The following is a 27,659-nucleotide window of genomic DNA, read 5'->3' as shown; positions in this document are numbered from 1 at the left end:
ACCAGCAATGCAATAAAAGATCTACATAGTCATGAGTGAGGAGAAAACAGCAGTCTCCCAGCTTCTCTCATTCTGTTGTCTCTGTAGATTTGCTTTTGTAGTCAGGCTTTGCTTAGTGAAAATGTAGTCTGTAGTTTGCAATGTATCTACTACGTGGTAAAAACAAAATAGATGTTAAAGCTATTTTAAAGTATATTTGTATGGTATTTCAGCAAGGTAATTCCTGAATTATTTTGGATATAGGTCCAAAATCTTATTCAAGTCCCTAATTTTCCTCAGGTGTGTTTGCTTAATATCTTTGAAATGCTAATGGAATATAGCTGAATAAAGTTTAGAAACTTAGTTGTGATTTTAATTTACTTGGTGGCTTTGTGTGCTTACTGTTACTCTGTGTTACCTATGCTTTGGAAGTTTATAAAAGTCCCTCAACACTAGTTTATAAAACAAAATCCAAGGAGACATATAAACAACCTTCCTGAAATGTGGCATCAGTAGAATGCACTTTTGTTAGTTTTCCACCTTGGATACAGAATGTTGATAGAGTCCTATTGCCCATTGTTTTTTAAAATCAGTATTACCCCAGTTCGTAACAAATGTTTTATAATATTCCTTTTTTCTAAGTGTAAATAAGAATGTCACATACCTACATATATAATTTTAAAATTAATAAAATGTGTCAGCTATAATATAATGGAGAAATAAGACAGTGATTTATTTAAACAATTCTATTTTGGTACAAAAATCTTCAGATGCAGCTATACAATAAGACACAATGAAATAAGCAAATGCTTGAAACTATGTAATACTAAAAAGGATGTTTAGATTTAGAGAAGACAATCAGAAGAATTTTTAGAAATCAGAAGAAAATCAGAGATTAAAGGCTAGGTGGACATTAGAATACAAACTAGACTATTCCATGTATTCATATATGAGAGCCATGCAAAAACACTTTGTGTTTATATGGAAAATAGTTTTAGGTTCAGATAATTACAGAAAGGGTTTCCATCTATATGTATGTCCTATGGGGCTTTTGAGATTTGTATGGGATTCAGAATAATTCTTCATTTTGTGAAACTGTCCCACACTTCGCAGGATGTGTAGGGTCCTATGACCATGCCCTCTGAATGCCAGGAGTTTCCTGCATGCCCATTTTTTAATATACTGAAAATGACCCCAAAATATTTACACTACGTTGTAGGAGCAGTGCCATCTCTATTAAGAACTACTGCTCTGCTGGGCGCGGTGGCTCACGCCTGTAGTTCCAGCACTTTGGGAGGCTGAGGCAGGTGGATCACCCGAGGTCAGGAGTTTGAGACCAGCCTGGCCAACATGATGAAACCCCATCTCTACTAAAAATACAAAAAATGGTGGTGAGTGTCTGAAATCCCAGTTACTTGGGAGGCTAAGGCGGAGAATCGCTTGAACCTGGGAGGCAGAGGTTGCAGGAAGCCGGGATTGCGCCACTGCACTCCAGCCTGGGTGACAGAGCAAAACTCTGTCTCAAAAAAACAAAACAAAACAAAACAAAACAAAAACAAAAACTACTGCTCTAGATGAACTTTCTGCCATAGGATTGTTTTTAATGGTAACTCTTAAAACACACATACACAGTAGTATATGCACACACACACACACACGCACACTTTCTATATTTTGAGCCAAAATTAAGCTACAATTATAAACTAAAGAAGATGATGAAATAAAATAAGACCTTGTACATTTAAGTATCTATGTAATACTGCATTTGAACAAGCAATCCTTGGCTAAAAAGGTTTGAAAACTACCGCTTTCTAGATCACAGTTTCTCTGAGCACGGCATAAGGACCACATTGTTTGATATAATGTTAATTTTTGTAATTTGATATCTAAATAGTTGTTTGTAGCAGTAATTAACCCAGTCTCAAAGGAAACAGCTCCTCCTCTCTGTTTTGGCTGCCCCATATATTGGAAGGAGAGCTTTGCTGGTCCTCATCCAACACAGTGCCAAGAAGAGAAGATCTGGATTTTATGAATGCCTTTGGTGTCAGACACTTTCAAGATGTGGGGGATACAAAGATGTGTAAGAAAATGGTCCTGCCTTTGGCTAATTTACATTTCGGCGAGAAAGGCAGAAAACCCCAGGTAACCAGAACAGTGAGAGATTTGAATGAAGAGCTCTGAAAGGTTGGAGAAGACTCATATATTTCTGCCTTGGGAAATGAGGGAACTTCTCATCCAAGTGGTGACACTTGAACTGGCTCTTGAATGGCAAAAACCAAACCAAACCAAAACAAAACAAACAAATAAAACACCCAACAGTGTATCAGGGTTACTGTGGAAGGGGAGTTCAGAAAGACAAAAAGTCATGAGGGGAGACACTGGTGTAGTGAAGTGCTGGCTGGTTTTGAGAGGCATTCAAGGTAATTCACATAACTTGAATGCAGGTACAGAATATGTGGTGAAATAGGTCAAGGAGTCAAGAATAATAGGGTGTTTTTTTATTTGAATGGCTGGGTGAATGAAACTGCCCAAGGAGAGCATGTAGAATAAAAATGGAATAGGACTAAAAGAGAAACCCCAGAAAACAAGGACCTCAAATATCTATTGGAAGAAAAGATCATAACAAAAGGAGGACCAGTCAGTGAAGGAGAATAAGGAGAGAAGGAAAGAAGAGGAAGAAAGGCGAGTGGTCCTGGAAGTCAAGAGTTTTCAGTAGATGAAGGCCAAAAGTGATAATAACGCAGAAATATCTGCTGAATATTGATAATAACCCTCATAATTGTACATCGGGAAGTATCTGGGGACTTTAGTGAAAACAATTTTAATAGTATGCAAAGGATGGAAACTAGAGTGAAAGGAATTGAGTTGGTAATGGGAATTGATAAAACAAATGTCAGGGTCCAGATTATGTTTTTAAATAAGTATGGTGGAAATGTGAAGGAAGGAGAGAGAATGATAGCTTGATGGGAGAGGTAAAGTAGGGGGAGAAATTTTTAGAGCATAAGGGAAGAAAACTGATATTCCTTAAGAACCTACGATGTATGGAATTTTGCTAGGCATTTTCATATATGTGAATCTTGAGTACGTGTGGTAGGCTACAGGGAATGAAGGACGGAGAAAGAAGGAGGGAGATAGGACCAAAAAAAAAAAAAAAAGAGAGAGAGAGAGGATGAAATAAGAAACACCAAGAGAGAATTTACCTTCTCTAATACAGAGATCATTGGAGTGGGATTAAAGAATGAAATGCACATGTATTTGGCTGCAAAGTTTCCGGAATTTTCTCAATTTGGGTGACTGACCTGAATAGAGGGTTTTTCTAAAATAGAAGTAGACTTGTTAAAGTGACAGCTTGAGTTTAATAATAGCTACCATTTATAGAGGGCTTATTCAGTGCCAGACACTCTGCTAACCACTTCACATGCATTGACACCTTTACCAAACAACCCTATGATGGGAGTATTATTTTCATCCCCATTTTATATAGGAAGAAACTGAGAGTCAGAAAAATTAATTAAGATGCCCAAGGTCACAGAGCCGGTATGCAGAGGAGCTAGGGTTTGAACTCTTGTAGTCTATGTCTAGAGCTTGTATTTCTAATTTCTGAATTAAACTATCTATCCCATAACATTTCTGCAAAAATTATACAACTATTCCTAATCCACTTGCTCTTATTCTGGACTAAGAGTCAGATTCTGGCTATTTGACTTTCTTCTGTGCTTAAAGAAAGGTACACTCTACTTCAAAAAGCTCATGAATATCAAAGCCTTAATCACAGCTATTCAGATGACATGAGTTCATGCTTTACAAACCAACCATGGCCCTAGTCATATTGAAATCAAAGTTGCAAAATAAAAAAACATTCTGAAAAACCTTGTCTGCTTCATTTAGATAACAGTGTGAAGAATGAATTGAAAGATAAAAATGCTAAGCATTTACCATTTCCTTCTCCTTTTTTTAAAAAAAAATTTAAGCCCTGTGGTATTATGGATGATATCATCAGGCAATTTGGTTTGAATATGTTTCATGCTGGACTGTGCAGATTACCCAACTAATGACATGCACACTCCTTGCCATTGTGACACCTCTCTTCTTACAAGTGGGAATTTCAAGTGACAGAGTAAAGCTGTTTGCTGTCAATTTTGCAAAAACGCATCTGCCAGGTAGCCAAGATTTAGTTCAGAAACTGAAATCAATTAATATTCTAATTTGCTACCTGTCATTAGCGTCACAGTATATTATGCCAAGCCAAAAGTGATAACCTTTATATAACATACGCTCTTGAAGGAATTTGATTTTAAGGATGTGTTTTATTTTTGCTTATTATTGCTTTCTGCATATAAATCCTATTAGAAATGTCAATTACACAGGCAGGAAAAATTATGATGGATTAAAATGAAAGTGTAAAATACATACTATTAAACACTTTTAATAAATGGCATGGCTTTTATTTATGATGCAGTGTTTTCTAACCTTGATTTACCATACCACTTTATGATTTTAGTTATCTTACTTTTTTCTTCCTATTAAATCAAGGAGAGTGCTAGCAACATAATATTTTTTAAGGGTGGTACTCAGATTCTTTGATATTCTATTATTTTAGGTTGCTGGTCAAAGGCAAATCTCTATGGACAAGCAGATTGTTTATCTGGTCTGATTTCCAGTGCCCAATAAAGGGACAGAGGACGAAGACAATGGTTTGGGAAGGAAAGAGATGAGATTACCCAAGAGAAACAAAAGAAAGGAGAGTTTCATAAATAATTTTTTTCCAGCTGATTGCTTTTCTACTAATGAATAGGGAGGAAAAAATAAAGTAATAGCTGGCTCTGAGTGAGAAAGGGTAAAAGATAGAGGAGTTGTGACCAAAGATAGAAACAATTGCATTTTCTATGTTTATGACATAGTCAAGCATTAAAATGATGCTTTCATAAGTGCTGGAAATTTAAAATGTATGATTTAGTAAGATGCTTAAATTTGTCAGCATATTAAGGCCTCAAAGTCTAAGAGGAGTGGCTCAGGATACAAGTTAAATTGGTAGTCATTAATCCACCTATTTAGTGCCTCATATGTTCTGGGCATCAGCATGGATATAACCTTAAATAAAACAGACCCAACATATTGCCTTCATAGAGCTTACATTACTTTGGAAGAAGCTAGAACAGTTTAAAACCAAATAATAAGATACATGATATTTCAGATATTGCTAAGGAATATGGTGGGAAATAAAGCAAGGATGGGGGACAGGAAATACTGGCAAAGGTGGGGTAAGATGAATTTTAAATAGTGTGGTTGGGGAGGTGCCAACATTGGGCAAAGACCAAAAGGAACTGGGTAAATGAGTTAGGCTCGTATATGGGGAGCATTTCAATCCTATAGTTATGAGCCTTGCTATGTGTCTCATATTGTTTATTCTTCCAGAGAGAAAGATGCTGTTAAAAGCCAAGATATGAATTTGATTTATGTTGTTCATTGTTTTCTCTGCTCCTCTAAAACACATTTCTCCTATGTAAACATTTTGAGAAAATATTCCTTAAGTGAAAGTTTGTACCCATAATATATGTATTTGGTTTATGCCTGGTAGTTATGACCTCAAAGTTATATCAAAAGTACCTGGAGTTTGTATATCAGCCCATTAACTCAGCGGTAGAGCAATGACAACAACTGAGATTTTGTGTTTCCCATTCTAGTGTTTGATGTATTGGACCATCTTCATCTCTACTAGCTCATGAGTCTTCCTGCTAAGAATGATAATTACTGACAACTGTGCTAAGTGTGTGTCTTAGATCAATTCGAATTTCTTAAAAGTGGACAGACAAATTAACAAGTTGCTAATTAAGAGGAATAAGAAGATGATTCCTTGTATGCTTCATTTACTTTTTCAGTGTCCTTATAGAATAATTCTCTTATACATGTCATAAATCTCTCGTCCGGATTATTTCAACAACCTGCTTTCTCTTCTGCCCTTGCCTTTCTATAGCCTGCTACCCCTGCTACCCCAGCTTTTTTTTTCCCCCTGTAGCAGGAATAATCTTTTAAAAAAACTCAAGTCAGGGCTGGCACAGTGGTTCACGCCTGTAATCCCAGCACTTTGGGAGGCCAAGGCAGGCAGATCACCTGAGGTTGGGAGTTCGAGACCAGCCTGACCAACAAGGAGAAAACCCGTCTCTACTCAAAATACAAAAAGTTAGCCGGGCGTGGTGGTGCATGCCTGTAATCCCAGCTACTTGGGAGGCTGAGGTAGAAGAATCGCTTGAACCCAGGAGATGGAGGTTGCAGTGAACTCAGATAGTACCATTGCATTCCAGCCTAAGCAACAAGAGTGAAACTCTGTCTCGAATAATAATAATAATAATAAATAAAATAAAACAAAAAAACCCACCAAAGTCAGATCATGGGACACTTTTGCTCAAAACGGCATTTTATTTCACCCAGTGTAAAATCTAAGTTCTTTAGAACAATTGACAAGACCCCACATGACATGGCTTCTGCTACATTCAAATTCATCTTCTGCCAGTCTCTACCTCGTTCAATCTACTTAAGGCACACTGGGCTTCTTGCTCTTCCAGGTATATTCTTGCCTAAAGGCCTTTGCCCTATTTGCCAGATTTTGTGATATCTTCTCCTCCACTTCCTTCAGGTCTCCTTATGAAGGAAACCAGCCCTGGTCATCCCCAAAATAACAACTTTTTACGCTTTTCCCCTTCCCAATTACATTTACGCTCTTATATTTTTCCTTACATCATTTATTACTATATATTTTCCTCTTTATTAATTTCTAACTTCTTTTCTCCACTAGAATATAAGCTCTGTGAGTGCTAAATATTTGTTCTCAGCATTCGGGAAAGTGACTATACATAGTAAGTGTTCATACTTGAAGAAAAAAGACTAAGTTGTAGTTTAAGATTCAAATTAAATGCAACTGGAACTGAGGCAGAGCAAGATGGAGGAGTAGGACTCCAGATACTATCCGCCACAAAATCATAAATTTGAACAACTATCCATGCATGAAAATAACTTCACAAGAGCTAAGGAAACCACATGAAAGCTCACAGTAGCTGGTGGTAGCATAATAATAAGAAAAAATGCATTGGAGAGATAGGAAGGACAGTTCTACAACACCTGCATCACCCTTTCCCTAGCCTCAGGCAGCACAGGTGCAGAAAGAGATACTGTCGACTTGGGGGAAAGAGAGGGAAGTGAGCACAGGACTTTGCCTTGGACCCTAGCATTGCACCTGCGCAGTAAAACTCAGTACCAGGCAGACCCACATGGCCTTAAATTCAAGACCTATACCGGTGACTGAGCCTCTAAACTTGCCTTGGTGCCAGGAGGGACCACACAGCCCCAGGCTTCAGGCTTGTATGGCAAACTCGATATCTGGTATGTACCACCACTGGGTTTGTATCAGTGTTCTTGGGCTTCAGGTTGCCCTCAGCAGCAGGCAGCATTAGTGGTCCTTGGCTTCAGCTGTCCCAGTACTGTGTTTGCTATTGTGGACCTCAGGCTTCTGGCAGCACTCTTATGGCCATAATTACCCTGAGATTCTGAAAGTGCCATGCTGGCCACAGCTGTCCCAGGCTTTGGTCTGCCCCAGTGCCATACCTGCTATAGTGGGCCCTAGGCTTCTGGCAGCACTGCACTGACTTCAGCTGCATCAGGCTGCTAGAGTACCTTAGTGTCCTTCCATTTGCATCTGCCCCAGGCTTCTTGCCCACTCCAGTGCTTCACCTGCCACAGTGGGCCCCAGGTTCTGGCAATGCCATGCTGGCTGCAACTGCCCTGGGCTTCTGATGCACTCTAGCACTACACCCTGCTGCAGGACTTTCCCAGACAAAGCCTGTCTATGAAGACTCTGAAGACTGAAGTAAGTGCCTATTTTTTCAAATGCACAGACATTGATACATGATCATAAAGATCAAGGAGTCAGGCAAACATATCACCAAAGGAAAAAAATAAGGTGCAAGTCACTGACCATAAATCAATGGAGAGGTATAAAATGCCTGACAAATAATTCCAAATAACTAAGGAAGCTCAGTGAACTTCAAGAAAACAAAATGAGAAAATAATATGACCCCAGAATAAGACATTTAATAGGGGTTTAAATAATAAAAAAGTATTCTTGAAGCTAAAAAATACAATGAATGAAATGAAAAGTGCAGTTGAGAAAAATATAATGAAAGAAAAAAATGCAATAGAGGGTATTAACAGCAGAACTGGTCAAACAGAAGAAATAATCTTTAATTTTGAAGACAGGCTATTTAAAAATAGAGAAGAAAAAAGAATGAGAAGAAATGAAGAAAGCTCATGGGATTTATGGGACAGCATCAACAAAGCAAACAATCAAGCCATAGGAGACAAAAAAGAAGGCAGAGATAAAGAGTGGGGAGCTTATTTAAAGTATGCCAGGTGCAGTGGCTCACGCCTGAAATCCCAGTACTTTAGGATGCTAAGGCAGGTGGATCACTTGATGTCAGGAGTTCAAAACCAGCTGGGCCAACATGGTGAAACCCTATCTCTACTAAAAATACAAAAAATTAGCTGGGCATGGTGGCAGACACCTGTAATCCTAGCTACCCAGGAGGCTGAGGCAAAAGAATATCTTGAACCCAGAAGGTGGAGGTTGCAGTGAGCCAAGATCGTGCCACTGCACCTCAGTCTAGGTGACAAGCACAACTCTGTCAAAAAAAAGACAAAGAAGAAGAAAAAGAAAATAAATAAATAAATAAATAAATAAATAAATAAATAAATAAATGGTAGTGGAAAATTTCTTAAACCTGGAGAAAGATGTAAATATACAGATACACAAAAATCAAAGGTCTCCAATTAAATTCATTCCAAATAAGACTACCCCAAGACTACCCCAAGACATATACCCAAATTGTCAAGGATCAAAGACCAAAAAGAGGATCCTGAGAACAGCAAGAGAAAAGAATATAATATATAATATAATATAATATAATATAATATAATAATATATAAGGGAGTTCCAATACATCCAGCAGCCGACTTTTCAACAGAAATTTTATAGGCCAGGAGAGAGTGGAATATTATAAAACATGCTGAAGAAAAAACTGCCAACAGACAATAGTGTACCCAGCAAAGCTATCTTTCAGAAATAAAGGAGAGATAAAGGCTTTCCTAGACAAACAAAACTTGTGGGAGTTCATTACCACCAGGCCTGTCTTATAAAAATACTAAGGGGAATTCTTCAAGTTGAAAAAAAATTTGCTAATGATTAACACAAAAACGTTTAAAAGTATAAAACTTGCTGGTAAAAGTAAGTACACAGCCAAATGCAGAATACTATTACACTGTAATCCTGGTGTGTCAATTACTTATAACTGTAGTATGAAGGCCAAAAAACAAAGTGATTAAAAATAGTAATAGCTGCAATAATTTTTAAAGGAATATGTAATATAAAATATGTAAATTTTGACATCAAAAATTCAAAATATGGACAGTAGAGGAGTAAAATTGTAGAGGTTTTTTCATGATCAAAGTCGATTTGTTATCAGCTTAAAATAACCTGCTATAACTATAGATGTGTTTTGAAAATCTCATGGTAACCACATAGAAGAAACCTCTAGTTGATATACAAAAAATGAAAAGCAAGAAATCAGACATACCACTAGAGAAAAATCATTCCCTTCCTGACAAGGGAAGACAGTATGAGAGAAAAGAGAGGAATAAACAATGTACAAAATAACTAGAAAACAATTAATAATATGGCAGTAGTAACTATTGATAATTACTTTAAATGTAAGTAGGTTAAATTCTCCAATCAAAAGGCATAGAGTGACTGAATGGATTTTAAAAAGATTCAACTAAATGTTGCCTACACTTCACCTGTAAGGACATACAGAATAAAGGAATGAAAAAAGATATCTAATGCAAATGAAAACCAAAACAGAGCATGAATAACTATATGTGTGTCAGATCAAATACAATAAAAGGCGAAAGTTGTAAAAAGAAATAAAGATAATTATATAATGATATAAAATGATCATAAAATATATATAATGATTATATAATGATATATAATGATTATAAAATGGTCAAAATTCAGCAAGAGAATATAATAACTGCAAACATATATGCACCTAACATTGGAGCACCTAAATGTATAAAGCAAATATTAATAGACCTGAAGGGAGAGATCAACTGTAGTACAATAACAGTGACTTAATACCCCATTTTCAGCAATGGACAGATCATCCAGACAGGAAATCAGTAGGGAAATATCACCTAAACTACAATCTGCATCTAATCAACCCAACAGACATATACAGATTATTCTGTCCAACAGCTACAGAATATACATTCTTCTCAACTGCACATGAAATATTCCCCAGAACAGATCATATGTAAGGCCACAAAACAAGTCTTAATAAATTTAAGAAGATTAAAACCATATTAAGTTATTATTTTTTCTGATCACAGTGATATAAAACTAGAAATCAAAAACAGAAGGGACTTTAGGAAAAATGCACAAATAATGGAAATTAAACAACATACTCTTGAATAAATAATGGGTCACTGAAGAAATTAAAAAGGAAACAAACCTTTCTGGAGACAAAAAATATTTCTTTAGACAAATGGAAAAGAAACACAATATAGCAAAACCTATGGTATACAGCAAAAGCAATTCTAAGAGGGAATTTTACAGAAATAAATGTCTATTTCACAAAAAGAAGAAAAATCTTATATAAATAGCCTAATGTTGAACCTCAAGAAATTAGAAAAACAAAGACAAACTAAGCTCAAATTTAGTAAAAGAAGGAAACAATGAAGATCAGAGCAGAAAGAAATGAAATAGAGACTACAGAAACAACAGAAAAGATCAACAAAACTGAGATAAACAAAACTGGGTTTTTGAAAAGTTAAACAAAATTGACAAATCTTTAGCAAGACTAAGAGAAAAAAGAGAGAACACTCAAATAAATTAGAAACAAAAAAGGAGATATTGCAATGATACAATAGAAATACAAAGGCTCATGGGACTCTTATGAACAATTATATACCAACAAATTGGATAACCAAGAAAACATGGATACATTCACTGATACATACAACCTATCAAGATTGAATTATGAAGAAATATAATATCTTAATAGATCAGTAATGAGCAAAAGGATTGAATCAGTAGTAAAAAGTCTCCCATAAGTGAAGACCTTATATCTTCACTGCTAATCTCTATGAAACACTTGAAGAACTAATACCATTTCTTCCCCAACTCTTCCAAAAATGGAAGAAGGAATACTTCCAAACTCATTTTACAAAGCCAGCAAAGTCCTGATAGCAATGCCAGACAAAGGTACTACAAAATATCAATTACATTCTTCACAGAAATAGAAAAAACAATCTTAAAATTTATATGGAACCACACAAATCCCTAAATAGCCAAAGTAATCTTGAGCAAAAATAACATTTCTGGAGGTATCACTCTAACTGAATTCAAAATATACTACAGGGTTATAGTTTTATACTATAGAGCTATAGTAACCAGAACAGCATGGTACAAGCATGAAAACAGACACATAGACAGTGAAACAGAATAGAGAACTCAGAAAGAAATCTACACATTTACTGCCAACTCACTTTCAACAAAAGAGCAAAAAACCCACAATAGAGAAAGAGCAGTCTCTTTAGTAAATGGTGTTGGGAAAACTGGATATCCACATGCATAAGAATGAAACTATATCTCACAACATATACAAAAATCAACTAAAATGAATTAAAGATTTAAATATAGGATTCAAAATTATGAATCTAGAATAAAACACAGGATAAAAGCTCTATGATATGGTCTTGGCAACAACTTTTTGGATATGACCCAAAAAGTATCGTTAATAAAAGCAAACAGATGAATGGGATTATATCAAACTCAATAGCTTCTGCACAGGAGCGGAAACAATCAACAAAATAAAGGGACAATCTACAGAAGGGGAAAAAATATTTGCAAACTATACACCTGATAAGGGGTTAATATCCAAAATATATAAGGACCTCAAACAGCAAGAAAACAAATAACCCAATCAAAAGAAGGACAAACGACCTGACTAGACATTTCTCAAAAGAAGACATTTAAATGGTCAACAGAAATATGAAAAAAATGCTCCATACCACTAATTATTAAGGCAATGCAAATTAAAGTCACAATGAAATATCAACTCAACCCTGTTAGAATGGCTGGTATCAAAAAATCAAATATAAGTGTTGGCAAGGATATGGAGAAAAGGGAACCCCTGCATACTGTTGGTGGGGATGTAAATTAGTACAACCACTGTGGAAAATAGTATGGAGGTTTCTTTAAAAATTAAAACTAGAACTACCATATGATCCAGCAATCTTACTACCAAGTATGTATCCAAAGAAATGAAATCAATGTGACAAACAGATATCTGCACTCCCATGTTTGTTGCAGCATTTTTCACAATAGCCAAGATATAGAATCAACCCAAGTGTCTATCAGTGGATGAATGGATTGTGGAACATCCATTTGAGAGATACCATTCAGCTATAAAAAAGGAAATCCTGGCATTCATGACAACATGAATGAGCCTGGTGAACCTTGTTAAGTGAAATAATCCAGGCACAGAAACACAAATACTACATGATCTCACTCATATGTGAAATCTAAAAAAGTTGATCTCATAGAAGTGGAGAGTAGAATGGTGGTTACCAGTGGCTGTGGTGATTGAGGGGAGGTGGCAACTGGGGAGAGATGTTGGTCTAAGAATACATTTCAGTTAGAGAGGAGAAATGAGTTTGAGAGATCTTTTGTACAACATGATGTTTACTGTCTGCAACATATTTTGATACCTTGTGGAATAACTGAATCCTGTTAATTGACATATGCATAATCTCACATAGTTATTTTTGTGGTGAGAACACTTTATATTCATTCTCTTAATATTTTTCTGGAATACATCATAGATATATTATTAGTGATAGCTACCATGTTGTACAACAGTATGATTTTATCTGTCAATGTAAAAATAAAATTAAAAAATTAAATGTCACTGATTAGACTTAGTACTATACTTATCCAAATAAACTTAGGTCCAGTTTTTTTTAAATGACAATAAAGAAACTTTAAAAAATAACAATAAGATTTTTAAATGATGACAAATGAGTGACACAAAATCAAACTTGCGATGTTGAGAAAGCAAACCTTAACTATTGTTCAGAAACAGTCTTTGCAATGAAATAATTTCATAAATGCAAATCCAAAATAAATACAACAGAACCCATAAACATTAGTATCTTGAGAGAAACAGACATCGAAGAAAAGAACCTACCTATATTAAATATAAGCTGCAGACATTTTTTATAAATTGGATTTTCATTTATGAAGTATATTTAAAGACAAAAATAATATTCCATTTCCAAGAATATTTCATTTTATATCGGGATACTATCATTCCCATAATAATAAATTAAATGTAAATTTATAGTATATTAAAAGGAGTTCTGCTTTCTTTCCAATGGATGGGGTGTTTTTCAACCACTTATTTTTACCCAAGTACTAATATAGAATACTCACATGGAATTTTATGCAACTCATTCATAAACTTCTCCTTCAGCTTAGAAAAGGCATCTTCCTTTCCTTCTCCAGGACTGGCTGGCTCTGTGGCATTGCTTGGCAGAACAGTCGCGACAGTGGTGACCGGTGGGGCTGCCAGGGCCTCATGGTGACTCTCGCTCACCATTTTAGGTTCAGGTGAAGCTGTGAGGGGAGGGAAGCAAAGACAGAACAATTCAAAATGGCTTAACTGCTCCCACATCAAAGGCATCTCAGAGAGGAAACAACATCAGAGGTGGCACCTGCTCACTGGGTAAATAGTCCGTTATTAGCATATCGCTTTGTGTTGGTTCATGAAATATTTATGGAAACACAGAGAGTGAAGAGCTCTTCCCCAGAAGGTAAAGACCAGACATAGTTACTCAATAGTATCCTATTCCAACAATACTACGTATACTGTCAAATCTATTAGTTATTTATATAGCCAATGATTTGCTGTGTAGATTTAACTTTTAAACCATATCTTACCAAAACGTGTATGAAACAATTCTTGACAAAATACTTGCTCTATACTTTAAATATTTTGTGTTTTCTAAAAGGAAAAAAAGAGATAAAATATTTGTATTGGAAATGTTGATAAATAACATGCATTCAAAATGCTAGTGACTTTAAAAATGGTTATAAGTAATATCATTCATCATATTGATACTCTAAGATGTCATGAATGTATTACAGTAATTGGTTCTTGAATCTTATTTATTGACGATAAGTTTTCACCTCAGTCACTTTTCTGACATTTATTGTAAACAATACTCTGATCAATAATTTTCTTGTCTTGTTGGGTAATTTTTTTAAGTCACTATAAATGTGGCATGGTTGATTATATACATCAAGATGCTGCTAATGAAACACAACTTATAAGTTTAGTTATTTTACTTTATTTAGCTTATTTAATTAGAATATTTTATTTTATTAATTCATTTAATTGTTCAAAGTATTTGTTTACCTTCCAAATATGCCAAAATAATTAATAATCAGTAAAAACATCTTAGCTGTGAATTCAGAAGATATCAGTTCTCATCCTCTTCACTAGCTACCTAAACTTTAACAAGGCATTTGACTTCATAATTTATCTACCTTCAGAAATATGAAGAACTAAAACCTGCCCTTCCTAGATTTTTCTTAGAACACGTGAAGGTACAAATGTAAGGAAGGTATTCTAAGAGAGTAGAAATGAATGTATATTCTCCAATCTAAAAATATTCCGGACTTTGTAATTCTCCTGCACGACTTAAGATTTCAGACTTTCTGAGGAAAGAATGTCATGATTTGGGGCAGAAATAGAGAAGTAAAGAGGCCTGGACAGGATTCATTTCATGTTCTCAACAGGAAAGTAGATGAACTTATAAAAACCTTTTAATTTGCAAAGACATGGAGATAATCAGCAAACAAAATTTTTTAAAAATTGAAATTTAGTCTGGGCGTGGTGGCTGACTCCTGTAATCCCAGCACTTTGGGAGGCTGAGGCAGGCAGATCACTTGAGGTCAGGAGTTCGAGACCAGCCTGACCAACATGAAGAAACCTCATCTCTACTAAAATATAAAAATTAGCTGGGTGTGGTGGTGGGCACCTGTAATCCCAGCTATTTGGGAGGCTGAGGCAGGAGAATCGCTTGAACCCAGGAAGTGGAGGTTGCAGTGAGCCAAGATTGTGCCACTGCACTCTATCTTGGGCTATAAGAGTGAAACTCTCAAAAAAAAAAAAAAAAAAGGGAAAGAAAAGAAATTCAAATGATGTGTGAGTTAGTTATGCATACTTACATATTTAGTGAAAGTACAATTGAAAATAGAATCATCTCAGATGCATAAGAGTTTTATTAAAATCTTAATCAAAATTCAGAGATTTTGGATCTACTTCCAGGAGATCATGGCTGAGGCTAACATCTACACATAGATAAGAATTTTTATTTTATAATTGACTAGTTCTCTCTTTCTCTTTTATGAGATAGGGTCTTGCTCTGTTGTTAGGCTGGAGAGCACTGGCGAGATCATAGCTCACTGCAGCCTTGAGCTCCTGGGCTCATGTGATCCTACTGGTCTCAGCCTTCTCAAGTATTCGGATTACAGGTGTGAGCCACCACACCTGGTCTCGTTCTCTTTTTTAAGTTTTTAATTTTCCATTACTAGCTACTAATATAATCCTAAAGGGTAGAATTGGACAGATATCGGCTCAGATCTTGTTTTTCAGTTTCTTCATTTGTAAAATGAGGATAACCAGACCAAATCTGTAAGGATTGTATGAGTATGAAATAATTTACGCAAAAAATTTAGCATAGTGTCTGCCATATTAGTTGGTTCCATTGATCCATTGTTCCATTGATCCACTGGCATATTAGTTTGTTCCTTAGATCAGTGGATCAATGGAACAAACTACCAGTGGCTCAATCAATTGATTGCTCAATTGATCTATCCATCCATCTCTAATAGCACTTGGCCTCCCAGAAATGTGGAAACTTTTTGTTTCCAACTCAAGTCACATCCCAGAAGCTTTTCCTGATTATCTGATTTTGTTCAGTTTAGGAGCCCATCTCCCTGGAAAACTTTGAAGTATTGTTTGCTCTGTTGATACAATTTGGGTGAAACTGTTGATGTTAATGATGTCCTAACTTTTGTATTTCATTGAGTCAGTCAGACTAAAATTGTACAAACACACACACACACACACACACACACTATTATGTACGTATTCAAAAAATTAATTTGTTCCTTTGCTGTGAGAAACACCAATGTGACACACATTATTACTTATCTCTGTACAGGATAGTTGAAGATATTTGAGGAATTATGGCTTACTGTAGAATTTAAAGGAAATGATTGAGTTAAATGAAAATAACTAAGTATAATAGCTCCGTCATTACATTAAAGGTATATTGCTCAACTATGTTTCTGCATAATTTTTGTCCAGTTCTAGAGGTGGGATATTGTTGCTGGTCATTCAGACTGATGTTCAGCTGCTACCTCCAAGTGGCTACACAGTTGTTTCTAGGCTTTGTGTGTACTGATAGCTGGATCCTCCTTCACTTCTTGAGTTGTTAAATAGTTTTCATTTTACTCCAGCTTATACTTGTACATAAAAAATTTCTACATATAGTTTGAAAGACATAAAAGACTATGGGAACAATAAGACTTTTGCTAAATAGGGCCAACATTTAGAAAATGTTCTTAAAGTTACCCAGCTTCTTTTTTGTTTTAAGAAAGCAAAGAATGTTTCTATAATTTCCAAACCAATCCTCTATAGACATAAAATATCCGTGGAAGGTGTTCGTCAAAAAAGTAAGAGCTATAAGCTTTTAACTCTTACCAGCCAATGATATTATCCCTATTGTTTCTTATTTTTTTAATAAAAAAAATTGTAAGAAATATAGACAAAGTTCTTTTTACTTAGTGCATACCACTGTGAAATTAAAAAAAATCATAAAATACAAAAATGTAGTGGGTAATTGAGGATCTAATATATTGACAAGGAAAGACTAAGGGATTGCTTAGTGTTTTATTTTTATTTCTTCATATCTTGAGAGATAATACTGTTTGTAAATAGCAAACCTAAGAATAGTTACTTGGTTCTTGAAAATTCACATTTATGGAAATAAAATGCTTATCAGGAGGCATCATTTTGTGGATGATAAAATTAGTTGGTTATTCAGTCCTGGCTAATGTGATGACTTCATTTTTTATTTTTTATTTTTTGAGACAGGGTATTGCTCTGTAGCCCAGGCTGGAGTGCAGTGGCACAATCTCTACTCACTGCAACTTCCATCTCTTGGCTTCAAGCAATTCTGCCTCAGCCTCCTGAGTAGTCAGTATTACAGTCACCCACCAACACACCTGGCTAATTTTTGTATTTTCAGTAGAGATGGAGTTTCACCATGTTGGCCAGGCTGGTCTCAAACTCCTGACCTCAAGTGGTCTGCCTGCTTCTGCCTCCCAAAGTTCTGGGATTACAGGCATGAGCCATGGCTCCCAGCCTGATGACTTTATATTCTTTTATGTACACAGTTTGCTTATTCAGAAAAAAGTCTTCTACTTTTTTTCTACTCAGTCTTCATAAAATAAGCTAACAGTTATTGAGCACCTGCTAAGCGGTTTAAACATATTAAAGCATATAGTAGTTTTTTCATATTATTCCCATTAATAATTATCACCCATTTCATAGGTGAGGAAATTAAGTCATAGGAAGTTATACAGTAAAACCCAGACAGTTAAAGTCATACAGTAGTAATTAATGGAGTTGGGATTTGAACTAAGGTGTCTTAGCCACTGTAGTATCAGGAGACTTGGAAACTATGAGATAAGTATCTAACATAATCCTGTTTTTTGAAGGAGTTTTTGGATACAACTCATAGTAGGAGGTTATTTTACATTGTCATCCAGTATACACACTCTGTCTGCCTAGATATTATATACTGAAGAGAAATTTCACATAAAAACACTTCTGTGAAATACTCGGATATATTCAATTCTACTCTGTTCTTTATCACTAAAAAATTCTAGTTGTATCTCAAAGTTGTGTACATTAGTTTCACAATCCACTCATGATTTGAGACCTGTAGTTTGAAAAATCACTAAAATAAAGGACATATTAATATAAAATAACATCAAAAGGAGCTAATACTAACTAATAATTCCATTTATTAGGCACCTACTTTGTGCCAAAATACTGTTGTTGATATTTAGGGAGAAAATTCTCAATTCCTATTACAAACCTGAAAAGTAACTCAATTTTATTTTACAGAAGTAACTGGAGTGCGGCTTCCCCAGGACTAAGTGATTGGTCCTACACAGATTTAGCCTGATCCAAGGTTCCTTCTACTGGTCTACTCTACTAATAACATTTAAGCACCATTAAACAATTAAATCAGTACTGAAGAAGTATTTATGATTTTCTTTTGAATCTATTTGCCAGTAAATGGAAGACACAAGTCATCTTACTGAAAGGAAACATAGTGCTTAATTTTAGAGGCACAGTCATTTAGTTTGTTAAAGTGGAATTCAGCATCCTGAAATATACCAAGAAAAATATTATTGAATAGAAAATTAAATTATCAAGAAAAATATTATTGAATAGAAAATTAAATTATCAAGAAAAATATTATTGAATAGAAAATTAAATTATCTTCTAAAAGGAAGTCCAGCACAAGCAATTTTCTTTTTTTTTTTTTTAATTTTACTTTAAGTTCTGGGATACATGTGCAGAATGCATAGGTTTGTTACATAGGTATACCTGCGCTATGGTGGTTTTAAGCACCGCATGCATTAGGTATGTGTCCTAATGCTCTCCCTCCCCTTGCCTCCCACCCCTGACAGGCTCTGGTGTGTGATGTTTCCCTCCCTATATCTATGTGTTCTCATTGTTCAACTCCCACTTACGAGTGAGAACATGCAGTGTTTGAGTTTCTGTTCCTGTATTAGTTTGCTGAGAATGATGGTTTCCAGCTCCATCCATGTCCCTGCAAAGGACATGAATTCATTCTTTTTTTATGGCTGCATAGTATTCCATAGTGTATATGCGCCACATTTGCTTTATCCACTCTATCATCGATGGGCATTTGGGTTGGTTCCAAGTCTTTGCTATTGTAAATAGCAGCACAAACAATTCTCAAAGAAAGAAATACAAACTCGTCTCCCTCCTAACAAAAACTAAAATTAAAAAATTTAATTTCACAAATAAAGAACTGAAAATTAAAATAACAGTGAGAAGACATTCATTTATAAATCTAGCTAAATATAGATAGTGAAGGTGAGTGTACAAGAAACTGGGCAATTAGGAAGGAGACTAGATTATTAGGATACTTTATAGACACCAAACTAACAGAACATATCGAAAGCTTTAGAAAGGGTCATTTTTCTTCTAGGAATTCTCAAAAAAAATTAATCTTAAATGGAAATAAAAGCAATTTAATATAAGGATGTTTGTAGTAACATTATTTACAATATTAGAAGTACCAGAAATTATCCAACAGAGAGACCTCTTAATTATAATGATCTATAAAATGATGTTATAAAAATTATCCAAAAGGTAGCCATCTATAAACCTGGAAATACATGGGAGTGTTAGGTAAAAACACAAATTATGAGACAGCATATAAAGTGTCCAATTTTTCTTTAAAAAATCTTTTGCAGAGAAGAGGCTGGAAAGATGCATTAAAAAGTGTTAGCCTTGTGGAAGAATATCCACTTTCCCCCTATATTTCTACATTCTCAATATATTGCAAACCTGAATTATTTTAAATTATAAAAATAAAAATATCTTTAAAACTTTTATTCTGGGGAAAACTGGATCTTGCAGAAAAGGTTTAATTTCCTAATGCCAGATTTTCAAAAAAAAAAAAAAAAAACTTTAAAATGTAATTCAGAAGCTAAATATCAAGAATGAATGATGCAGCTACATATTTAGCAAATATGTAAAATGGCCACTGGTTAAAATACAATGTAGAAAAGATATGAAGGTATCATTAAAGTTTATACTTTTGTTAGAACTAGAATTTGATCCAGCAATCTCGTTACTGGGTACCTTTCCAGAGGAAAAGAAGTCATTATATGAAAAAGATAGTTGCACAAGCATGTTTATAGCAGCACAATTTGCAATTGCAAAATCATGGAACCAACCCAAATGCCCATCAATCAACAAGTGGATAAAGAAACTGTGGTATATTTATATGATGGAATACTACTCAGCCACGAAAAGGAATGGGTTAATGGCACTTGCAGCAACCTGGATGAGATTGGAGACTATGATTCTAAGTGAAGTAACTCATGAATGGAAAATCAAACATTGTATGTTCTCACTGATACGTGGGAGCTAAGCTATGAGGACGTAAAGGCATAAGAATGATTCAACGAACTTTGGGGACTTGGGAAAAGTGGGAGAGGGGTGAGAGATAGAAGACTACAAATATGGTGCAAAGTATACTGCCTGGGTGATGGGTGCATCAAAATGTCACAAATCACCACTAAGGAACTTACTCATGTAACCAAATACCACCTGTACACCAATAAGTTATGAAAAATGAAAAAATATGAGACATGAAAAATAGTTTATAGTTTTGTGGTATAAAATGAGGAAAATCAGGACTTTGGTTGCTATGACAACTTCCCTCTGTCCCTTTATAATTATTCTTCTTAATAGGACTTTAATTATACCTATCTCTAGATCTACAAATTAATATAGATTTCTCAGATTACATAGTAAGATAGTCCACTATGCTGTAAGAGCATCATGATTTTTAGACAAAGCATTACTTCCATCTCTATTTAAGTATTGTATTTTATAACAATAGCATGCAAAATTAAATCACATACAGGAGAAGGTCGAAAAAATATTACTAAAAAAAGTCTTCTAAAGCAGAAAAGTCCCATATTGAAACTAACTCTTGGAATAATTATTAAAAAGAATCTGGGAGATATTATGGAAGGTGTTAGAGTATATTTTGAGGCAGAGGGCAGAATGTAGTGATTTTATTCCATTCAAATTTCCCTTGATCTGCTGTGGGTATAGGTAGAATCCATAACTGAGGGCCTTATTCACTTCTTCCTATGCCCTGTGGCTCTCAAGAATAAGGATTTCAGCCTCTTCCCTCAGCTTCTAGAAGTGCTGCCTGCTGATTGCTCACAGTCAAGGAGTCACTCTAAAGAAATTGCCCTTGACCAAAAGCAGCTGCCTTGCTGAGGGTTAAGCCCCCTTACCCAGGAATAGCCTTCACGCAATGAGTGGTGGATGCTGGTCTTGATTTAGTTCATCTCCGAAGGACACTGTAGGATCAGCTAAAGCCTGTTGTCATGGCATATCAGTTCAGCAAGCATCTCCCCTTCTGTACATCTGCTTCCTTCAGTTTCTTACATGGAGAACATTTCCTAGTAAACTACCTCTGATTGAAAGCAGGTTCCCAGGGAATCTGACCTATAACACCTACTCTGAAATGTTTTTGGAAAAAAAAATGAACCACTGTCAAAACTTTCATTTAAATTCTTTCCAAATCCAAAGATCCTTAGGCAGTTAAGTAAAGTCTAGCAGCATATCAAAATCTTCCACAAGTTTGCAGATGTTTGAATGTCAGGCTTGAGGTGTATCTTCTCTCTAGTTCAAACATAATTTCTCTTGAGGGAAGTAAGAGGGAAGCAAGAGATTGTACAGCGCTGTCACTATGGAGGAGAGCTGACTTACACGGCGGTAGTTTCAAAGAAAGGACTACTGATGAAAGGTTGTTTTTCAGACCTTGGAACAACTGGAAGCACAGCAGTCTGGCTAACTTAAAACACACAGGTGTCTGGATTCTTCTTCCCTTTTTCCCAAAAGAGACCTAGTTGCCTCCAGATTTTATCCATTTAACAAGTCACAAAAATTTCCTCAGAGGTGTAGGGAGAATTTTTTAAAGTGTGTGCCTTCCAGGAAATATTTCTCATACTGCTTTTGCAAATTGAATATAACTGGGCCTTCTTAAGTTTACTTTAAGAATAGAACAAACATTCTTACCCGTTGTCACAAATCCCACAATACAAACATTGAAGAGGTGTGTAGAGGTGTTATGCTGAAGGTGTCTTTGGAAGAATGTAAGCAGAAGGAAATATTGTATGCTCACCAGCTGTCTTTCCTAAGAATTCCCTTTAAATGTCTCTGTTCCCCATGGTTTCTGGCTCTATAGTGCTATATGTCTTCTCTCTTCCTTCTTCAGAACTTTTCCACAGCTTCCGAAGCCCTATTGGCTTTCCTTCTCATATCCCTCTCTCCTGTCTGCCTCTCTCTTGCTCTGATCAAAATGCTCCAGTCTCCATTTTCTCTTATAACCTCTCCTTGGTCTTAACTTTTTCTTTTCTTTCTTTGATTATTGTTTTTCCCTAATGGGAGAACAACAATCATTTTCAGTTAGGTCTCACTAATCATGTACTAAAGACTTGATGTAAGTAATGAAAATTTAGTGAGCTTTATGCTTTGTGTGGAGTTGGAGAACAGGAGAATAAGATACCAATTCACACCATTAAAACAGCCCATGAATTTCTGCTTGCTGACCCTCCCATTATGGAAACTCAAATATGGCCCCACAATGGCATCTCCTGAAACCAATAGTGGTAAATTACAACTCATCGTTATCTTCTTGACATAGTTAGGTAATTGGGAACATGACTCTGATTTCCAGGAAGCAGGTGGGAAAGCATGAAGAAGAAGTAGCAAATAGGACCAGGAATTAGGAAATTTGGGCTCAGTAGGATAAGTGCAGAGAGATGCAGCTGTAAGTTTCTCAAAATGAACAAATAGCTTAAAAGGAAAATGTTTCTGTTAAAAAACCAGAGGTTAAACTGTTTAAGTAGCTAGTTAATCCTACTTCTAGAGGTTGGAAAACTGACTTACCAACTTGCAAATTTCATATTGTTAATGAGAATTCTTTCTTGTCTTTTTCTTATGTAAGGCAATTTAGTTTGCTAAATTCTTCAGTGTTCGTTCCCCACCAACCCTGTCTCTTCAAGCTGAGCAAAAGCTCAGGAGCCATCTTTCTTAAAGGTGGAAGGAGACTTTATATTATATTATATTAAGAATTCAGCTGTTTTCCCATCTAACCCTAATTTTCATTGTTTAAAAATCATAATAACATCCTGTGTCAAAAAGTGTCATTTTATTTTTCTAGATTTATTTTCAAGCTGGCCCAACTGGTTTAACATCTCTATATCTTTTTTTTGTTTTGTTTTTCAAGCTTTGTTTTTCACTGCATGTTCTCACTCGTAAGTGGGAGCTGGACAATGAGTACACATGGACACAGGGAGGGGAACCACACATCGGGGCTTGTCAGTGGGGCAGGGAGAGCATAAGGACAAACAGCTAATGCATGAGGGGCTTAATACCTAGATGATGGGTTGATGGGTGCAGTAAACCACCATGGCACACGTTTACCTATGTAACAAACCTGCATGTTCTGCACATGTTTCCTGGAAAGTAAAATCAAATCAAATTAAAACAAACAAAAACTTTGTTTTCTTTTTTTTTTTTTTTTTATTATACTTTAAGTTCTAGGGTACATGTGCATAACGTGCAGGTTACATATGTATACATGTGCCATGTTGGTGTGCTGCACCCATCAACTCGTCAGCACCCATCAATTCATCATTTATATCAGGTATAACTCCCCAATGCAATCCCTCCCCCCTCCCCCCTCCCCATGATAGGCCCCAGTGTGTGATGTTCCCCTTCCCGAGTCCAAGTGAGCTCATTGTTCAGTTCCCACCTATGAGTGAGAACATGCGGTGTTTGGTTTTCTCTTCTTGTGATAATTTGCTAAGAATGATGGTTTCCAGCTGCATCCATGTCCCTACAAAGGACGCAAACTCATCCTTTTTTATGGCTGCATAGTATTCCATGGTGTATATGTGCCACATTTTCTTAATCCAGTCTGTCACTTTGTTTTCTCTGAGGAGAGATGGATCTAACCCTTGATCCTAAAGGTGGTGGGTGGGAGATGTACTCAAAGTATCAAATCCAGTGTGTGCCCATTGATAGCTCCTTTTCAGTAAAATTGTTCTCACGGCTCTGAAGGTGGAAACGAGCTCATGCACATTGTGTGACCACCCCCTACAGCATAGTCACAGCAAATTTAAGGAGGAATGTGTACCTGATTCAAGGGTAGCTCATTGGACTGAGGCCAATGACACTGTTTAGCATGAAAAGGTGAGTTAGGCCAATAAGAATCATTCCCTAGAAATTTAAACTATGAAAACCTTTGAAGAAACTAAGGCATAGAGAAAAAAATAAACATGCTCATTGTCACAGAGTTAATAAGTGGTGAAGCCAGGATTCCAGTATGGCTATCTGATCCCAGGGCTCACATCTGTGATCACTGTGTAATGTCATCCTTGCAGTTACTCCACTTCCGTTGGCCTGGTTTTCACCTCGATCTGAGTTTCAGTATGTAGTATCCCACAAATACTAACACTTGATGATGACCTAAGTATCTGCACCTTATCATCAAGAAAGTATTGTGAGAAACAAAACCTACTGTGTGGAGTCACTAGTCTTGTTAGTTTCTGGATCATTTGAATTTATAGCCAGAAGTGATGAATTTTGTCAGTAACTCTTCACTCTGCATTCCTAACTGTACATGGAAGGAAGACTGTTAGAACTGACAGCACTGAGTGATGTGGGATCCTATCATGGAAGCTAAGGAAAATGCCATGGAGACTGATAGTTCAGTGATGGATTAAACACTCGACTGAATACATTCTTTCACAATATTTTTTTTTCACGTTTTTTACATCTCTGAAATGGGGATTTTTCTTAAAATCTGTGGTATCTTACTATCACTGTCTGCCAGGCCCTGTTGTCATTTGCTCAGTGTACACTCAACACAGTTATTATTCCTATTGGTGTTCCAGTCAACAAATCACTCAAAGGTGACTTAAATAAGGGATCTGCATCTGGGTTGTCATCTGAAACCTTCTAATATTGGCTTTACCATCAAAACTAGCAGAATGAGAGTCAAGCAATTTAGAAGATTTTGGAGGCAACGGTAAAGCAATATTTGCAGAAATGGTATGTGAAAAAAAGAGCGTTATCAAATCTGAGCATTGAGAACAGATTTAGAAATTTGAGAAATTCATTAACTAATTTATTTTGCTCTTATTTTTGTTTTTTTGTGTGCACAATGGTGACAAAATTAAATCTGTCTAAATAAGTAAATAATCTTTTAATACAAAATAGAAATTCAAATCATATGAAACCATTTTTGAAATTGTTTTGCAACATTCTTTCTTAGTGCTATATAAAATAATGGTGCATCTTGTAATTAATAGTCTCTTAGAGTACATGAAATACATATTTCCTAAAGAATGAGTAGAAAATATGAGTATTGTTTATAAATAATGTATTGGAACGGGAAAACTTTAAAAAAATTTAAATAAACTGTGTTTCTCGCTCTCAGAAGATCAATTACAATGTTATTTAGCAACTGTAGTCAATATAAATTTCAGAAGAACTAGCTAAAATAAAAATAAATCCATGAGCCAAGTGAAAACTATATTCATTGCTATGTTATTTTCCCCTTTGGACCTATATTATTGAGAATAAAAGAATGGAAACAAATAAGCAAAACATGTCCAAGAGAAAATTCAAGTACTGAATTATGATAATAATATACAGAAAATCAGAAGGTTTTATACAAACCTGAAAATTTTCCACCTACAATAGTGATATGAATCTTAAAAATATGGTACATTAGAGTTGTAACTAAAACATATTCATTAATGAATTCACAGTTTAACATTGTTTTGCTGATAATCCACTTATGCATTCGTTTCTCTATAAATAAAATATTTTATCATTGCAGTTTCAAAAACTACATTTATTTTAAAAGTGCCACTGAATAATGTAGAATATTTTTGGCTTTAAAAAGCCTTCCAAGATTTTAGTAGGAATGGCAGGTTCATAATCAAGAAAATATATGAGTTTTTTTCAAATGCATTATAAAAACTTCAGGTGGATTTTACAGTGTTTTAAAAAATGTTATAACAGGAGGCCGGTCATGCTGGCTCACACCTGTAATCCCAGCACATTGGGAGGCCGAGGCAGGAGGATCACGAGGTCAGATCAAGACCATCCTGGCTAATACAGTGAAACCCCATCTCTACTAAAATTACAAAAATTTAGCCAGATGTGGTGGCGGGCTCCTGTAGTCCCAGCTACTTGGGAGGTTGAGGCAGGAGAATGGTATGAACCTGGGAGGTGGAGCTTGCAGTGAGCCGAGATAGCGCCACTGCACTGCAGTCTGGGTAATAAAGAGAGACTGTGTTTCAAAAAAAAAAAAAAAAAAAAAAAAACAAAGAAAGAAAAGAAAAACAACAAAAAAAGTTACAACAGGAGTAAAGTCTCTCTTTTTTCTTTTTAATTTATTTTTGATAGAAGAGGGAGATGTAAAGGCCTAGAGATGGAAATGAAATCTTCCATGGATCAGTTTGACAGAGCTTTTCTAAGTGACTGTGCTCATTGAATAGAACATTAATTGAAGTGATCTCTAACTTTTGTATAGTAAGATGGTACTAGATGCTTTTGGTAGTTACGAAGAGATATAGCTTAGCTGAAGCAAGCCAATTGGCTCTCATAGTGTTTTTTTTTTTTTTTTTAAATAGAAGTTACAGATAAATAATTTGGAATTTCCATTCTCTGTTGCTTTGCTGAAACTCAAATCTGAACTCTTGATGTTTCTGAGCTGCAGGCATTTGACAGAAAATATGAGCTTGCAGCTCACAGCCCTCTTTTATCACACTGTGTTCAAACAGTCACTGTTTTGTCACACAGTGAAGCAAAACTTTAAAATCCTCTATACACAGTTCAGATTGAGGTAAACAGGATGATGAAAAATGTTGCAACCTATCAGTTATAAATAATATATTAATAAATAAAAATATCTAACATTTATTAAGCTGATACTATTACTTAGACATTATTATAAGTGTTTAAAACATCTAAGCTCATATCATGCTCACAAAATAAACCCCACGAGTCAGGCAATATTATTACAGTGTCTCCCTATTATAGATGAGAGAACTTGCCAAAGTTTGCACAGCTAGTAAGTGGTGGAGCCAGGATTTAAATTGAAACAGGCCAGCTCTGAGTCCATGGAAGTCTGCCTCACTAATAAATGAATAGATAAATGTTGATCGAATGAATAAACTGTGTGTCTACAATGTGTCCAACATTATACTAGGTGCTTTGAATAATTCTCAAGTAATTCATTCACCATGTGAATGTCTGGGGATACAGCCATGTATGCAGATGGTTAAAATCCAAAATATATTCTAGTATAAATAATTATAGGAGACTTCTCCCCAAATTCTACCTTCTGTTGTGTGCCAATGAATTAATCTGGGGACATGAGACAAGAATGAACAGTATCCACAATCTACGAAACAATAAAAGCAAGATTGTTGGCTGTTTACCTAACAATATGTTGCTTTTTTACCTAATAGCTATTCCTTCCTTTCAATTTAAGATGCTCCCCACTCCTCTTTTTTTCTGACAAGTACTGCTTTGGGGAGATTACCTTATCCCTGTTTCATGAAAAAATCTTATTAGTCTATATGTTGATCATGGAAATCCTATTCATTTTGCCGATAGTTAGTT

General features: G+C 35.5%; 1 protein-coding gene across 3 annotated transcripts in view; it reads right to left on the bottom strand.

Annotated features, from left to right (window-relative positions):
- SYT1 (synaptotagmin 1) overlaps positions 1–27,659 on the bottom strand; it is a 593,135-nt gene that overhangs the window by 225,021 nt on the left and 340,455 nt on the right. For all 3 annotated transcript variants that reach the window (XM_023218440.3, XM_023218610.3, XM_023218531.3), the window contains one exon: positions 13,523–13,705. In XM_023218440.3, the coding sequence (XP_023074208.1) occupies positions 13,523–13,688 (166 nt within the window). In that variant the 5' untranslated portion in view covers positions 13,689–13,705. The remainder of the gene's footprint in view (positions 1–13,522; positions 13,706–27,659) is intronic.

The sequence above is a fragment of the Piliocolobus tephrosceles genome, chromosome 10, assembly GCF_002776525.5.
Source record: "Piliocolobus tephrosceles isolate RC106 chromosome 10, ASM277652v3, whole genome shotgun sequence".
NCBI lineage: Eukaryota > Metazoa > Chordata > Mammalia > Primates > Cercopithecidae > Piliocolobus > Piliocolobus tephrosceles.
This window is presented reverse-complemented; position numbering and strand designations above follow the sequence as displayed.